This window comes from Rhinolophus hipposideros, assembly GCF_964194185.1.
Source record: "Rhinolophus hipposideros genome assembly, chromosome: 4".
Taxonomy (NCBI): Eukaryota; Metazoa; Chordata; class Mammalia; order Chiroptera; family Rhinolophidae; genus Rhinolophus; species Rhinolophus hipposideros.
The window spans coordinates 6,408,630-6,426,967 of NC_138050.1; the positions used below are offsets into that span (position 1 = coordinate 6,408,630).

The following is an 18,338-nucleotide window of genomic DNA, read 5'->3' on the forward strand; positions in this document are numbered from 1 at the left end:
TGACCACACCATTTATGTGGTGAGGTTTAAATGCATTAATACAACGAAGCTGGCATATAGTCATGACTTAGTAAATGCTACCTTCTGACTCACTTCATTTATACAGATATTGGCCAATGGGGTGTCAGAATTCGTCTTAAGGTGTCAGAAGGTTTCATTAGTTAAATCTGCTCAAATGTCAAACGATTCTAAATCCAATAATCTCCCTCCCAGTTTTCTTTAATCTTCTGAAGGCCAAAAAAAGAATATCTAAAAAGAGTCTTATCTAAATTCTTATAAAATCTTTTCTAGATATTCTAATATGCTACTGTTTGCACTTACTGAATTCAACTATACTAAGTTGTCAATTTTCTCTCTCTCTTCCCTTTATTCACTCTTTAAAACTACTACAGCCTTTTGGAAAGAGACTTTTTAATTTTCCAGAGATAATCCCTCACATGTATATATAGTATTTATAGAGTTTCATATGTAAGATTCCCATTTGAGGCAGCACATTCAGCAGCCCATGCAATATGCTCTATGACTATGTTCTGCATGTAGATATCTTCAAAAATACCAACTCTTTTATGGATAGTTCTTTATACAAAACTATGAGTCTAATTACACGTAACCAAAGTCATATCCCTTGACTCACTGGTTGTTCCAAAGCTGAAATGGAAAAATCGCAAGATCACAGTCTGAAAAAGACTGAAAACTAGTTCGTAATATACTAAGCCTTTGGAAAGCCAGACTGACTTTAAAAGCTCTGAGAAACAACTGTACACCCTCTAGAGACTTGAGGTGCCTCTTTTATATGAAGCCTGGCCACTCAGGAAGAATTTATATACTGACAGTATTTTAGTGACCTTGGACCACTGATAGGATCTGGCCCATGATCATTGTTATTTGTTAAATGACAACTTGCTCTATTCCAAAGAAAATAGGAGAGAGGAAGCAGGGCACACATGAGAGCTCACGCTCCAGACGACAGGCCATCAAATGCCTGCTGAAAGGACTTCGGGGAGTAGGGCATTTTTCCTCCCTTCTCATTTCCTTTCAGGAAAACCTTTCAGTGGGGCACAGTCATTCTATAGAAGAAATGCAATTTCAAGAAAGTGTTCTGGAAGCTGAGTAGTCAAGTCCCGAGCCAAAGGGCAGCGAGCAGGCACAAAAGGGGCCCTCGGCAGGCAGGCGCAGGAAAGCATGGATGCGGCCCAGGAGGCACTATCCACCAGGGAGACCCTTGCTCGCCATGGCAAACGGAAGCTCATACCCATTACAGCTTGCTCCTCTTGACTATGAATTAACCTCCCCTTTTGATTCATTCTGTGACCTCTTGCAACATACGGAACTGTAGTTTGACACGGCCAAGATCAGCAGCTTGTTTCGTCTGAAGAGCAGTCGGTGCTTGAGGGACCAGTAGCAGAGAAAAAGAAATGGGGAATGAAGAAAAACAAAGAGGAGAGAAATAGAGAAATATGGGGATGTGCAGGGGGATGGGGAAGGGTAGACTCCCGGCCATTTCCCGGAGATCTCAGGGACTGTACCCTGTCCAAAGTCACTAAGCCCCCAACTAGAGCCACTGTTTGGGCTCTTAGCGTAGGAGGAGGTCTCCAATCTGCACTAAAGACTGGGTGATGAAAGAAGGAACCCGCATACACATTAGATAAGTCTTCTCTCTCTCAGCAAAATAATTATGCGTAGAGGAGGTTTTTCTAATTCACATGTCTAGAATTTGCACGGAAACCCTCCTCCCCCCAGTACAAACTTGAAACAGTTTAACCAGGACCTAAAGTGCCACACAGCAATGCAGCTGGGGGCACACTATACCCAATTAAATTAAGGAAAATATGCACACAAATATATTCTCAGATATATTCGGTGAACTCGGCCCATCGCTTGCATGACTCTAAGTTGCTGCTGAGAAAGTCAAATTAAGAAAGTTTATTCCTTCTCCACCCCACAACCAAGTGAAGAACTTGATTTTTAAATAATAAGATGGAATATTAGCTTACGTAGCCATCTTTGTCAGCTCAGATATAATTAAACTGAACACCTCTGCAAAATAAAATAAAACTCAGAAGACATACAATACATCATGGCCCCAACATACACACACACTTTAGAGGGGGGCCAGTCTTCTGATGGAATGGGTTTGGATATGTCCTTTTATTGCTTTAATCCAAAGTTATAAATTCTTGTGAAGTATAAATCTACTTTTATTGCTTCAAAAATATTTCATCATTCTATATATAGTCAATAGCATAAAGTTTTGCAAATGTTTAAGCATTTGAATCAAATACAGTTTTTAAACTTTAATTCAGTGGCTCTTTGGTTATGGTAAAGAATCCTACAATTTCATTTTTAAAACTGTTATTTAATTAAATAAGTAACACATGAATACATTGTCATCGTAAAAGATTACATAGTACAGATATATAGAATTAGTTATAAAATTTTCCCTTATGGAGAATTAACACATGTAACTGCTTAATGTGTATTTTGTCAACAATTTTTTCCATTGTTTACCTATATATGTGCATATATACAAATGCGGGGCGAGTGTGGGACAAATGATAAATGGGATTCATTCATTCATTCATTCATTCATTCATTCAACTGCTATTCACTGAGAGCCAACTCTGTGCCAGGAATATACTAAGTGCTAGGAATAAGACAGGGACCTTGAATTTACATTCTAATGGAAAATGACAGGTAATAAGTTTAACAAACAATGAAACTATAAGCATATAGCATACAATCAGTAATCACTGCTACGATGAACAAAAGACGATAATGGATTACAGTGAATGACCAATAGTGCGGTTATAGGGGAAATCTGAGTTGGGGTCATGCTATGTATTCTGTTTTGTGACTGGTTTTTATCACAATATGTTTTAGAGGTCTTTCCATGTCAGTATACATGATTCTGCCTCATTCTTTTTTAGCATCCGTATGGTATATATTCCCATAATTTAGTTAGCTATTCTTCTACTGATACTAGTACTGCATTGCAGAAGAGGCAATTGCCATACTATTTCCCTGCCTTAAAACGGTCCTACGAACAGTACATGCCTACACACAGAAAGGCCACTTAGGTGAATGGCAGTATCCTGCAGTATAAATGCGCCCACCCTCATGGAGGGGCTATAGCAAATCTGAACATGTCACAGAACTCCCTAGGGCAGGGAGGGCGCACGTGTGTTTACAATTTATAGACATACACAGTTGATAGCTAAGGTTTTATAGCTAATAACCATAGAGTTAGCACCCCTTGACACGTCTTCCAAGACCATTTAAAGTGCCTGAATCATCTTTAAATAATTCATTAGAGAACAGCAAAGTTCACAGTGAGTAGGCACAAAAATGCTTTTCATTTTTAAATGTTTAGAAATACATGTGTTTTGGGCACGGTTTCAAGGTGCGCACTTCAACCACAACCCCTTCAAGTCAACCAGTTTACAATTTCTTGAAAGGTATGGAAACTCTCCTGTTATCATAACCCAATTTTGTGAGTTAAACTAGCAAAGCACTAGACATTACCCCAAATGAAAGGACTTTTGTTTATGGCTTTTCCCTTGTTACATGTAGAGGAGTATTATACAGCTTTCTCACCACTGCCCTCAATCTCATTCTTTTCCAAGAGCCCCTCTTCTTTCTCTGTCTTTTTCATGGCTCAAGAGCAGTCTCCTCAGGATCACACTGCCCATCAGAATTCCTTGAGACCATATGTTTTAAACATCTCCTAATTCTCTTCCAATTTAACACATGATCATAAGGCTGCTTTCACTATGTCTCAGATTCTTCCACACATCAGCAACTTGTTTTCTTTCCATCTGCAAAGGCTTTGTTTGCCAGGAGGCTTAATCTTAGGGTGAAATTCTCCACAGAGAAGGAAGAAGCCACATGGTGAACACTTGGAAACACTGGAATCGTTCCTCATTTCAGTTCCATGTAATGAGTCCATCATCCCTCATTTCCCGATGTTGTCGGCCTGTATAGTTTACTAAACTTGGACTTCTCTTCCCTTGACACAGTTTTCCAAACCTCCAAGGTTTGACTGCATGTGTGAAGTCTCCTTTAGGTTCTTGGTGGGAAGTCAATCAGACATCTTGTCTCTACTTTTCTTGGGTGACTTTTAGCCATCTTGAATCTATATATTGGTTCTTCTGATCCTCAGTTCAGACCCAGTTCTTAGCTAAGCAATGCCTCGAAGAGCTACCAATCTGCAGGTATGATGACTTCCAATGTGCCTAGAACTGTATACGTCACCATTACCATAGCTACCATTTATTGAAAATACATCATGTGCCAACTTCAAGAATTTATCATTAGTTAGAGAGCCAAGACTATCATAACCATAACAAACAAAATTTACTTTTTATTTTATTCAAACAACAAACATTAATTACCTACCACGAGCCAGACGTTTTGTTATATTCTAGAGAAAATGAAAATGAGCAAAACTTAGTCCTTACCTTGGAAAAACATAATAGGTACAAAGTTGATTCGTAAACATACAACATGAATGGTACGAATTCCACTGATACAAATGAGCACCTCTGATTGGGGTGTTTGGGGTAAGCTTCATGAAGGAGATGTCATCTGAATCAGACTTTGGGTGAAGAAGAGACTTTTGGTGGTCACAATCTGGCCACACTAGATGGACATAATGTTCTCTAAGTCAGAAGTACAGATGCTCAACAGAGCAACAAAACAAGAGTCACTGGTCAGACTTGCAGCCAATTTAGGAAAGCAACAAGTCAAAGTCAGAGTTCTGTGTAAGGAACAGAAGGCAAACACAAAGTGTGCCTTTATTTCATCAAATAGGTGAATCCAAGAGCTCTACAGATTTATTAACTCAGTAGAGAACTGGATTAAAGTTCTACTCCATGCTCTTCCCTGGGCAATATAGTGCTTATATGTAACTGGCAAGATTGCCCTTCACCTTATGGTAGAAATGAGTATCAATAATCACCCTAAATGTAAATGGACTGAACTCACCAGGAAAAAGGCACAGAGTAGCAGATCAAAAAATAAAACCCAACCATATGCTGCCTCCAAGAGATGCATCTCAGCTGCAAGGACAAATACAGACTCAAAGTGAAAGGGTGGAAAACGATATTCCAAGCAAATGGCATCCAGAGAAAAGTGGCTGTAGTCATACTGATATCTGACAAAACAGACTTCAGGATAAAAAAGGCAATAAGAGACAAAGATGGACATTTCATAATGATAACGGGGACAAAACAACAAGAAAACATAACACTTATCAATATATATGCCCCTAATATATATTGATAAGTGTTATGATAAGGGAGCACCAAAATACACAAAGCAACTACTAACAGAACTAAAGGGAGAAATTGACCAAAACACAATTATAGTATGGGACCTAAATACACCATTGACAGCTATGGATAGACCATCCAAACAGAAAAGAAAAGAAATAAAATTATTTGTAAAGTCCCTTGAAAATACTAAAAATTTGGGGCGGCTGGTTAGCTCAGTTGGTTAGAGCGCGGTGCTCTTAACAAGGTTGCCAGTTTGATCCCCACATGGGCCACTGTGAGCTGCGCTCTCCACAATTAGATTGAAACAACTACTTGACTTGGAGCGGAGGAGTCCTGGGAAACACTTTAAAAAACAAAAAAAAACAGACTGAAAACTGAAGGGGTTAGACATGTGTTTAAAATTTAGACTGCATCCCATGGATAAATATATAGACCAACATTGCCAAAAAGTGATCCACAACCCCCATCAGGAACCAACACAATAGACAATTCAAGTCCTGACACTGAGTCTCCATCAGATTCCTTGGAGTACACTATAAACTCCTGCAAAAATAACTCAGCGTGAAGTTTTACTTGACTCTTTAAGGCTAATATTTTAGCAGAACTCTAAAAACTACCTGAGTTTGCATTTCTAAGCACTAGGAACTGGAGCTCTTTGAATCATTAAGATGACAAAATAAACTGACATACAATTTTACAGACCAAGGACAGCTGGGCCTTCTGCAGGTTGCAAGTCAATACTACCACATATGGAGTCAGCATTAACTACCACTGTGGCTTCCTAACACTGACAAACAGTGCAAAGCTCACTCCTTTCCTCACCTCCTAAATTCCCTTTGTCATTGTCTTGGTTTGTTTGGACACTGGCTCAGTGACTGAGTGTCTGCTGTCTGTCCACACAGCACTAGACACTGGGGACTCAGTCATGAGGAAGGCAGAGTTTCTGCTCTCCCAGAGCCTGCAGTGGAGTGGGCAACTTAAGACCATCAGCGAATTTACTACCAAATGGGAAGGGCCAGAGTGGAGGCATGCACAGAGTGATCCTAGAGGAACAGAGAAGGGACCCAAGGGCGTCAGAAGATGCTTTCCACAGCAGCTAATCCTTGAGCTCAATATTCATAACAACTGAATGCTAATCAAGTGGCCAGGTCAAGAAAGTAACATGTGCAAAATCACTGAGGCTTATGAGTGGCCAAGAGATGGGTATGGCTCACACCAGGGATACATTTAGGGATGGCACAGGCACACGAACCGGAACGCTAGGCAGAGCCAGCTCATGGAGGTCTGTGCTTGATCAAAATGTAGTAGCGACTCCTCGTGGACATCCTGTAGGTCAAGATCATGTTCAATCTACCTCGCATACACTTTGTTATTGGCACTCACAGCAAACTTATATAAGTTGACTTGATTGCCAGCATTTAAAAACCATGAGTTTCAACGTGAAACATTCAGATTTGTCTTCTCTTTAAAATTCAGAAGACAACACTGTACTCAAAGTCCCAAATTTCAATTGATGGGAGCTAATGCTTCCACCTTCAGATGGGAAACAGGCCTGCTATGCTCCCGAGACAGTGCCCCTGTTGTGATTCATCCCCATCTCACTGAGGCTACGTGCCAGGCCCCTGAAGACATCTCCATTTGTAAATCCTGCTCTGTGTCCTGTTGATTCAATCTGATACAGCTCCCTATAGCAAAGGCAAATAAATCGTAAGTATCCATGGGAATTCTTATGTTTTCAGTGGCTAGGAATTACTTAGGTGATCCCTCTAGAAGTAAGCAGGCCTACATTTAAATTATCTCAACAACACAAAATAGACCATCATGTTTCTAAATGAGTCTACATGTTAGATATAATGACTAACACCCAAAAGGGAAAGATAAAATTCAGGTAGTGTCTCTTCCAAGAACCCAATGCCATTTTGCATAACAACAAAAATTACAACATATCTAGGAATAAATATAACTGATAAGCAAGATATGTAAAGAGAAAAATCATAAAACTACCAAATGATATATAAAAGAAGACCTAAATAACTCAAAAATATTTGATATTCTTAAATGGAAACATTCATTATTAAGTTAAACCATTTTTGAGCCATTTTTGTATGTTAAAATATTGGCAATTTCATTTATTTCAACCTAAAAATAAACATGACGATTTCCCCCCATTGTTATATAAATTCAGTGGAATTCCCATCAACTTCCCAACCGTCCTTTTTACAGAATTTGACAAGCTAAATCTGAAATTCACATTGAAGTATAAAGGACCAAGACAATTTTGAAGAAGGGATCATGCCATACCAAATATCAAAACATCAGCCGGTAATCATAACGTGTGGGATAAACATGTCACTGTAAACAGACAGAGTGCCTGAAAGCAGAGCCATCCAAACATATGGAAGCTTAGTATCTGACAGAACTGACACCACAACTCAGTGGGAAAAGAACAGATTATTGAGTAAATGATGCTGGGATAATTGGCTATTTGTATGGTAAAAATCAGATTCTTACCTCACACCATACACATACTCCTCTCTCCCAAAAATCCAGATAGACTGAAGACCTAAATGAGAAGAGACAAGACTCTAAATAAATCTTTACAACAGATGGATTTTTTTTTTAATTTTTAGAAGAAAGTATATAAGGGAGATGCTTTATATCAGAGCAGGAAAAGTTTTAAACTCACCGTAAACAAAGTTTGAAAGACTTCACGGAATAGGGAATGCAACACATTTAACCAAAAAAAGGATCAGTATCCAACAAAACATATTTTAAAAATCCTAGAATTTAGACTAATAGAAAAATGGGCAAAGGCCATAAACAGACATTTCATAGGAAAAGCCTGAATGGCCACCAAAAATGTTTTCCATTTAGATGTTCCACCTAACGAGTAATCAGAGAAATATAGATTAAACCCACAGTGAGAAGCCATTTCACACCCATCATTCTGCCACTAGTTGAAACATCTGATAGAACCAAGTATCAGTAAGTATGTGGGGGAAGGAGAGCTCTTACTCATTGCTGATTGAAGCGGAACTTGGTATATGTTGGAAGACAATTTTGTAATACTTGATGGAGTTGAAATGGGATGACCCTATAACCCAGCACAAGGAAATGCATATAACTACTGACACATAGCCGTGTCAGACGTGCATTGTAGCCTTCTTTGTAATGGCAAAAAATTGAAAACTACCTAACCATCCTATAGTAGAGAAGTGGATTTTTTTAAATCCGTGGATTTTTTTCTACAGTGAAATATTATACATAATAAAAATGAATTCCAGCTCTGTGTATCAATAAGAATATTAAAACATTGTTGAATAGAAAAAAAGTTGAAAAAGTATACATACTGCATAATACCATTTATTTAGAATTTTTTAACGCACAAAAACAATATTATACAGTGATACATACCTATGTAGAGAAAGCACAAATACATTCATGAGAATGACACACACCAACTTCAGGACAGAGGTACCTCTGGGGAAAAAGGGAGAAGGAAAGGATAAAGTAACTATAAATTTTATTCATATAAAAGAGGGGTTTAAAGCAAATACAGCAAAATGTTGACATCTCATTAGCTTAATGGTGGGCACGTGGGTTATATTTTTTCTGTACTTTTTAAATATTTAAAATTAATCACAATGAAAAATTTAAACTACTAAAGAGAGCCCTTTTTAAAAGGTGAGTTCCTTAGTAGAACAGAGCCTGTATCACGGGAATCTGGTCAAAGAAAGTGAGTAGTAGCAGCAGGTTAAGGCATGAAAGAAACTAAAGGAGACAACCATGTATAAAACTATGGGCAGAAGATCTGCGGATGGGAAAAAATAATAAGGGCAGTAACTGGCTGATTTTTGTGAGAAGGGAGATAAATAGCAAGAGAATGAGAAAGGCCACTCAGAGTCTCACTGGGCCCTATCTGATGGTGACGCATCAATGTCTGTTGCCATTTGTTATGGTGCAATGTGAGGGCGAGTCAGAAAGAAGAGCTCTGCTTGTTGATTTTGGACACCCTCTCACCCCATGTCCTCTCCTCCGTGTGGTGGAAAGAGGAAACTGGGCCAGATGGTGTTAGCTCATCAGAATCCTTGGCACGGTCCTCTCACCTCCACCATTACACATCTGTCTCTGTGGGTGAAATCCAAGTCTTTGACTTTATTTGTGCATGATGTTAGCCTTAAACTGGGATTTGAGTTCAGGTCTGCTGCAGTGGAGATGATTATGGGTAACCAGATAGCTGCCATCATAAACATTCATTGCTCCTGACCACCCACTATCCAGCCATACTTTTATGTTCTGTGATTACCACTTATACCATATACCTTACACTTTTCAAAGCTTCAATGCTTTCACTTAAATTATCTTAACTGACTTCACACCAATACCATGAAATAGGCAAAGTAGGTATTATTCTCCTTTTACAGATGGGGAAACAGCCACGAAGAGATTAAACAGGTTAGCCAAGGTTTCAGGGGGTGAACTCACGTTTTTCCCAGTTATCTGGGCTTAGAACATTGGAACCCGCTTGGCCTATCTCTGTCTCTGCCTATTCCTGTATCCAAAAACGCACCAATTCCTGTAGGTTGTTTCTACAAAGTGTCTGTTTCCATTTCTTCCTTTCCACTTCCTTTCCCACCATCCAGATTTGGATCGTTCTCCATCTTTTGCCTGAATTACAACTGGTGAGCTGGGTGTCCACATGCCACTTTTTCCCCATTCCCATCCATCCTGCATTCTCCTTCTAGACTAAACTTCCTTTAACACTGCTTTTGTTATGTCGTTTCCCTGCTCAAAAATCTTTGGGGCCCTCTCTTTCCTTCTATAATGAATGGAAACTCCTCAGCCAGGATTTCAAAGCTCTCTGTAATCTGAACTCACCTTTTCAACTGCTCAGAACAGGTGCTTTGAAAATAAAAAATGGCTACCAAATACATGAAAAAATGTCCAAAGAAAACACAGATTACAATGTCAATGATTTTCATCTATCAAACAAGCAAAGTTTTGTGTTTTATATTTTTTAGGTGATACTGCTCAGTGCTGGCAGGAGAGTGATTAAAAAGTCTCTTACCGTCTGCTGTTTTAAGTGCTAATTGGTATGATCTTTTTGGGAAGCAGTTTGGTTATATGAATCAAGAGCTTTAGACCTAATAAATCTGTTTCTGGAAATCTATGCTAAGGAAATAATCTGAAATACGAAAAACCCTATGCCTGAAGATAATTGTATAATTATAGTTATGAGCAATTAGATGTAACCTAGTGCCAATCAATAGGGTATATGCACATAATAAGTGATTATATTTAAAGTATGTAAGAATATGGGGGAATATTTATGCTATGATATTGGGGAGGAGGTCAATATTTAAAGTGGTATAATCATTAGGAGAAATCTTACAACTTTTCGTTACTGAATTGTTTACTTTCCCTCCCAGCACACTATTTCGTACCTTTCTCTCTCTCTAGTCAAACCTCCGAAATTCCCTCTTCTTCCTGAATTTAAACAGATGAGTACCTCTTATTTATTGGAAATATGTATCACCAAATTGTCCAATTTACCTGTCCCTTTATACTCTACCATCCCTCCTGTTAAAATGAATTAACTATCCCTACTCCTATCCAAGGTCAGTCTGGCCACTGAATTCCACCTGCTCTCACTTCTTCCGTATTTCAGGGCTCTGCTCAGATGTCACCTCCTCAGAGAGCCTTTCCAAAAAACATCCTATCTAAAATAGTTTCCTCACCCTTCTTAACCCGTAATCTCCTTAACTTGGTTTATTTTCTTCTCAGACTTTGTTGCTACTTGAAGTTACATTATTTATTTGTAATTCTCCAAAACTGTAAGTCCTTCGTAAGCAAGGATTTATTTGCCTTGCTTATTATTGTATCACCAGCATACAATAGTTTAGTAATGATAGGAGCTCAAAAATATTTATTATATGCATGAACAAACTGTGTGAAAAAGTCCATTTTTAAAACACTAAAGGGAAAACATCTGGGAGGTAAGATTGTAGGTTTGTTTTTTACATTTTCTTTATGCTTTCCAGTATTTCTCAAATTTTCTATATTGAATATGTTATAATCAGGGGGAATACAAACTATTTAAACTAAGAAAGTATAGCCTAGAGTCTGGTCAGGCCCATTCTATCACTATTCCAGAACAAGCACTCAATGAATATTCATTTCAGTGGCATGCCCTCTGTGCCACTGAAATGAAGCCCTCCTTTGTCCCGTCACCTCTGCTAATCCTTTAAACCTCAGCTCCAGGCCTACCTCCTCCATGCCGCCTTCCCTGAGTCTTCCTATCCTTACTAACCTCCCTCCTTGCCCCAGATTTTGCATTTAACTGGGTATGTGCCACATTTAGTCATTCTCATTCATTACTTTGTTTGCTGATGTAGGTGTGTGTCTGAGAGTGAGAGAGTGAGAGTGAAAGAGTGACAGTGAGAGTGAGAGTGGAGAGAGAGAGAAAGAGGAAATACGTACCTGTGTGTTAATTCTCCTTCCTCAGCAGATACCGTGTCCTAGCCTGTGTCCCCCCACCCCCAAGGTCTCTAGCGCAGACTAATGGCAGTGGAAACACCCAATACATACTTGGTGAGAGTACTTGGTGTTGAAGCCGCTGGGTCTCAGAGCCGGGCCCGGAGATTCCCGGGGCTCCTTCCATGACATCACTCTCCGTAGTGCGACTTAAGGTCACATTTACCTCACATAAATGAACGGCACTTGCCGTTCATTTTCCTATTATATCAGTAGGAACTGCCTTCCCATTCATTTTAAGACTGAAACATAGAAAGTTTCAGCAACTTGGCTAAAGTGACAAAGCCTGAAGTGATAAGGCCTAGATTAAAACACAGCCCAAACTCCCTTCCACTGTGACAAACGAAACATGCTTCCCCTTGGCCCATAGGCCACCAATGGGCTTTCCGTCAACTGCATGCTCTCGGTGAAGTTGCTTCACTTGCCAACTGTTTCCATGTTGATAACATGGAGACCACAATACCTCACAGGTGGCTCTGGACGCAAGGTCAGAAGCGCACCGCGTAGGACCCAGCACCAGCGGACACTGAGGAAATGGCAGTTACTATCACGAGAGACGCTACCTCCTTGGTATTTTTAAGTTGGGTATCGCAGCCCCATCGCATTTCTTTCACACAGTGAATGGCCTTGGTCAGAGCTCTGCTGGGTGGTGAAGGTGCTGTTAAAAAGCCTGGACCAGAGAAAACAAATAAGCAGCGCAGCCAGGTTAGCCAGGGCTCAGATTTCCTAGTCTGAATGCATAATGATAGGAAGAGGGTTGTGTTACAGAAACGGCTGTTTTTGTTTGTTATCCAGACCCACTAATGTAAACATCTCTCGCTCCTCAGGAATTATTTTAGGACCAGGAAGCAGCACGCTGTTTATTGAAAGAGTCACAGAAGAGGACGAAGGCGTCTATCGCTGCAGAGCCACCAACCAGAAGGGGTCTGTGGAAAGCTCCGCGTACCTCACAGTGCAAGGTAAACAGCTGCTTCAGAAGCAACCAGAAACTCTTCAGACATCTACTTCCCTGTTTGTTTAACTTTTCACCTCCCAGTCTCCCACTGCTCCTCCAGTCCGTGCCTTGCCCTGACCTCCTGCCCCCTTCCTTCCCCTGCCCCCGCCTCCCCCCCCAAGGGCCTGTCTGGTTCCACCCAGCGAGGCAAAAGGTGAAGACACTGGCTTGAGAGCTGCCATCTGAACACAGCCTCCGTGGGGGGAGGGGTTCCCAGAAGAGAGGAAAGCCAGCTGCTGCCAGCGTGATGACACTGACCCACAGAGAATGACCGGAGTGGCCACACCTGTGAGAATACAAGGACCAAGACGATGGGTGTAGATGGGGGGAAAATCCACACACTGGAAATTGTGCGTTCTTTTTTCCATTTCCAATTCCCATGAGTTAGACATAGCTTCCGAATGTTTTCAATAAGCTGTTTTTTAACATGAAGAACACTGCAAAATATTATCAGAGAGAAGCAACACATAATAAACAGACCACATCTGAGAAAAATATTCCAAGGGCTTCCTCTTTATAAAGGCCTCAGATAGTTTGTTGAGCATCAAAATCCAGAGAGGCCTAGTCCTACCCTGGGCTGCGCCCATGTGGCTTCCATTTAGAAAACAGTTTAGACCTCAATTTCAATTCTCTAAAGCCAAGAATCACCCAAAACATAACATTTATAGCATCGTAAAATATCAAATTGACACCTCTTAGATGTAAATGTCCACAGCACATTAAGGTTTTACATGAAAAGATGGAATTTGTTCAGTAGCCTGTTTCCAAACACTCCCCAGTAGACTTCAGAATATCTAAGTATCTCTGGGGGAGGAAGTAGGGAGAAGGCGCTACATATTAATACATCAGCTCTTCTGCCCTGGGAACTTACATGGCTTAAAGATCCTAACTCTGAGAATTCAGACTCCTTACAAACGAAACTCCATTCCCTTTCTTTCATAGGGAGATGATTTTGGAGAGTCTCCTGAAAAATCTGAAACTACTCCACCACAAATTTACACTTGCAGCAAAAGTGGAGGGTGGTATCCCCACATACTTTCAGTCACGGTCCTATTTGTCTCCCAAATAATCCTCGTTTTAAAGTATGGTTTCAACTTTTCTGCTTACACAGGGAGAAAACCATTTATTAAGCGTGACTCTCTCTTTAACACCTCCTTCTTCAAAGGACTGTTAATTTATCTCTTAACAAGGACTCCAGATGTGACCCTGTGGAGTAGCTGCCACCAGGCCAGGGAGGGGCTTCCCTGTGAGAGAGGAGCAGCTGCAGAGAACACGCAGGGCTCCTTCGTCCTCAGTCCAGAACGTATTTTCCCGTATCCTCAAAACAACCCTGAACGACAGAGCAGTTCTTATGAAACTCAGAGAGGAAAGAAACGACTGACCTAAGCCCCACAGCCAGGTAACGGCAGCCCTGCGACAACACACCAACGCACGTGTGGCTGCCTCCCCTTGCCACGTGTCTGTGCCCTCTCCTCTCCACTAGGGGATGTGAGCTGGCAATGACTGCAGATGTCTTTTGTCCAGGCTCCCTCCCTGTTTCATTCAAATCCTCCTTATCCCCTAAGGCCAGTTTGGACCGTCCTGCCCAGTCATACCCTCCAGGATAAACAGCTAAGTCACACAGTCCTTCTCCTCTCTCTCCCCCACACCATGGCTCCTGGCTCTTCAGTGAGTACTCGTCACAGTCTGCACTGTATTATTATTTAGTCATTGGTACACTTCTCCTCTCCAATGAACTGTAAGTCTCTGAGGCAGGCATTGTGTGTGACATCTCTGTGTCCCATGCCCACGCCCAGCACTTAGCAGGAGACTGGTATTGCTTTAGCACCTTTATGTGCAGGCATGTGGCTACTTGGCCTACGCCTCCCAGGAACGCCCTAAGAAGCCAGACACGAGCGGTATTATTTTCAGACTAGAGATGGGAAGATGCAGGTTAAATTCCTTGCCCCGAGTCACACCACAAACAGGTGGTGAGGCTGAGACTCACGTGCATGTCTTTGGAAACTGCAGGTGTCCACGCTTCCTCCATTCTTCTCCCCACTAGGCGGCTCGGAACCCGTGTGCAAGGACTTACCTTGAAACTGAGCTTCTGGACTCTCCCTACCTCTTCTGGGTTTCCTGCACTGATTTCTTTTCCCAACAATCTGATGCTTTTCTGAAAAGTCAGACAACGTTGAGTACACTGCTGTCACTTAAGTTTTGAAAGTTTCCGTGAGCCTGTATCACCTGCTCTCGAGGAACGGGGAGGTCCTTTTCACTTGAAGTGCCCATATCAGCTGCCACTGCAGATGTTCTCAGCCATACCATCTCGCAACAGCACTTCCTGTCCTCCCAAACAGCCTTTCCTCCGATCCACTCCCAAATCACGTGATTTTAAATGACCTGCCTGACCACGTGACCTCCGCTTCCGGGTCCCCTCATCCATCCCTTGCCCTTCCCTCGCGCCCCAGCACCGAGCTGTGCTGCTCTACCTGCGCCTCCCGGAACACACAGAGCGTGTCTTCTGCCTCGACACACCATCTTCCCAACTTGTTCTCCCCCCAGACAATGCCATCAGCCTTTCAAGTGCATTGTCCCTATACCTGATCTCCTGTCCCACCGTCACTTCCCCCTCTGTGCTCCATGACACTTGACGTGTATTTTTAACGCAATGCTTATCCTTGCTCATGACTCACTTTCCTCCCCAGAGGCACTTGATAAATGTTTGTTGGACTCATCTATGTAGAAAACCACACGGAGTGTCTGAAAAAGGAAATACATCGATATATTGTTTAGAGCAATAGAGATAAGCCAAGTTCAATTCGTTGTTCATGTAACAACTTATTTCGCTGCCCAGGGTTTCGCAGGATGTGGAAGTGTAAGCACGATCCCTAACCTCAGTGGGCTTTGCAGCCCTAGTTGGAAGAGTCTAAGGTGCTCATGAAACAAGTAGAACCAGGTCAAGAAACATTTTGAGCTCCTCCTAAGTAGAAACGCTAGTTTATATAAAACAGACTACACAGTGCTAATAAGGGCTAAAGAAGTTCGTAGAGGCAAAAAGGATCCAGAGGGCTACTTGATCTCTAGTGGAGGCTTTGGAGGATGCTGGATTGGCGAGGTGAACGAGGCAGGAAGAAGACAGCAATGTATGAGGCAACTCTCGACCTTCTACAACGATATCTTCCTTGGCAATAACAAAGTCTAAATAATTCTAAATATTTCCTACTGGCTAGTCCACAGAGTTTTCTGAGGAATTTGTACTTTTGATTCATGACCTTTTTTCCCTCGTGTGGCATTAATTTTCAGTATCACTTAGAAAAATGGTATAGTTTTCAACGTTTTAGCCATTATTATCCTCAACTTCCATGCTTTTTGAATTCTTGTGTCTGCTTTTCATAATTTTTCTGCCTTCTCCCTTGCTCTCTTGTAATTTTTTTCCGCTTTCAGAGTGATGGATGTATCCAACCTCTTTGCTTAAAAATTGTGGTTGGCTGCAGAAAGAGATAACCTGATCTGAAATCATCAAACCACACCTGAAATATTGTACCCATTTGTAAGAGAAGCATAAATAAATGGAGCCATAGTCCTAATAGGGTAATGATAAAATAGTGCAAGGAAATGAGGATGTTTCATGTAAAAAAGAGACAACTTGGGCTGAACAGTTGCTTTCTTCAAATATTTAAGAAATTTTCAGACTGAGGAAGACACTTAACTCATTCTTTGACCCACCAGGAAGGACAGAACCAAGAAAGGGAGATGGTGGTGAAGTTTCAAGGAGGCAGGTTTCAGATCCATTTAACAATATTTGGAGTAGGGAAATTTTTCGAAAGTTGATATTATGTGGATCTTATGAGTTAGATGAGATCTTGATGAAAGCACTTCGGGCTCAATGAATACAATTTTGGTCCTCAGATGCTGTTCAGTTGAATGCAGTACCTGCTTAGTCATTTTATCACTGAAATGAGAGTCCTGCCCTGGAGTCTAAAGCACTGCTCTCCTCACTCTGGTGGCTCTGAAAGTTTCCCTGGCTTTAGCCTGATTTCTTAACCTATGCAGATAGACCCTTCCTACTGACCTATCTTGTCAGGTTGAGTATAGGAAATGAAACCAAGCAAGTGAGTTGTGTCTGTGGCTGTGTTTAACAGATTTGAAAAGGTTCATGTATTAGCCAGGAAGGAAACTGTCTGCTCTTTTTATTTCCTTTCAGAAAGGATTCTTATACTCATAGATAAAACAATGTGTTATTTTTGTATTTAAAAGGGATGAGTGGACTGTGGACTCAGAGTAGCTTCTTTAAATAATCATGGGTCTTGTTTGGTTTGGACTGCACATGAGCACAGTGGGGCTCTCAAAGGGGAAGTTCTAATATTAAAAACAACAACAACAAAACTGTTACTAACAAAAATAATTTCTGAAATTCACAGAGCATTCAATAGCCTGTGGAACTCAATGGGATTGTGACAATGAAAGGGTGGTGCATTTTTATCTAAGGACTTAAGTAAGATAACTCTATTTTATCATTATTATTGTACGTAATCAGCACAATATATGTAAATACATTCTTATAACCGATTTAGCCTTGCTGTTGAAATGCTATTTCAATAGCATAATTACACAGGAGAAAATATCTTGAATGATAACTCCCATTTTCAACATTTTTTAAGGACGACTGATGGACACAAAAATCATGGAAAGCATGCAGGACTGTCTCAGGGTTCTGCAGTCTCAACACTTGAGATGACATTAAAGGTGTGATTTGTAAACTTTGTGCCATAATAACTGCACGTTAAGATATTTCAGGAAAGGACTCATACAGCAGAAAGGATACACTATGTTCTGTAATAAAATGCTCAGAGCAAAGAATAGGAAAAGATCTAAAGAAAATTTTCTGGGTATCCAGCCACTCCTGTTTATCACCCTAGGCCAGCTTTCAGTTTTCGTTTCTCCTCTGATCCCTCACTGCCCTCCACTTTAGCTCCTCTTCCTGAATCCTGCCCCCAAATTCTCTCCTATGGCTCCCTGGCACGAGGGAGGATGTGATCAACTAATTCACATGATGATGTTGGTGACTGACGTTACTCCTCTCATGGCTGCTGGCTATTCAGAAGGGTTTCCCGGGAGAGAATGGTGCTCAAAACAGAGAGGTGAACTGACTGCTCACTGATTTTACACAGGAAGGCCGGGGTACACGTGCCTTTGGACTGCAAATCTAAACAATGACATAAAGCTGGACTTGACGGGGAATTCAAAAAATGGTGATGGAACTAATTCAGTTATAAATATTATGCTTACTGAACATGCAGTGTGCTTTTTAAAACATAACATGTGCTTTTAGCCTACTTAACTTTTGCAATAATCCAATGAGGATTTGTTTCTATTTATAAGTGAGAATGTGAGGCTCAGAGAAGTTTAGGACTTTGTCCAGGGTTACCAAGCTAGGAAGCGCCAGAGTGGAGAACTGGATCCGCGTTTAACTGCTCTGCGCTACTGCCCCCCAGATCGAAGGCAGCAGAGCCCAGCGGGGGAAAAAGGACCCTCTTTGAAGCCAGCTGCTTCAC

General features: G+C 41.1%; 1 protein-coding gene across 1 annotated transcript in view; it reads left to right on the top strand.

Annotated features, from left to right (window-relative positions):
* FLT1 (fms related receptor tyrosine kinase 1) overlaps window positions 1–18,338 on the top strand; it is a 160,624-nt gene that overhangs the window by 98,398 nt on the left and 43,888 nt on the right. Inside the window, exon 16 of the mRNA XM_081046004.1 lies at window positions 12,635–12,766. Within this exon, the coding sequence (XP_080902130.1) occupies window positions 12,635–12,766 (132 nt within the window). The remainder of the gene's footprint in view (window positions 1–12,634; window positions 12,767–18,338) is intronic.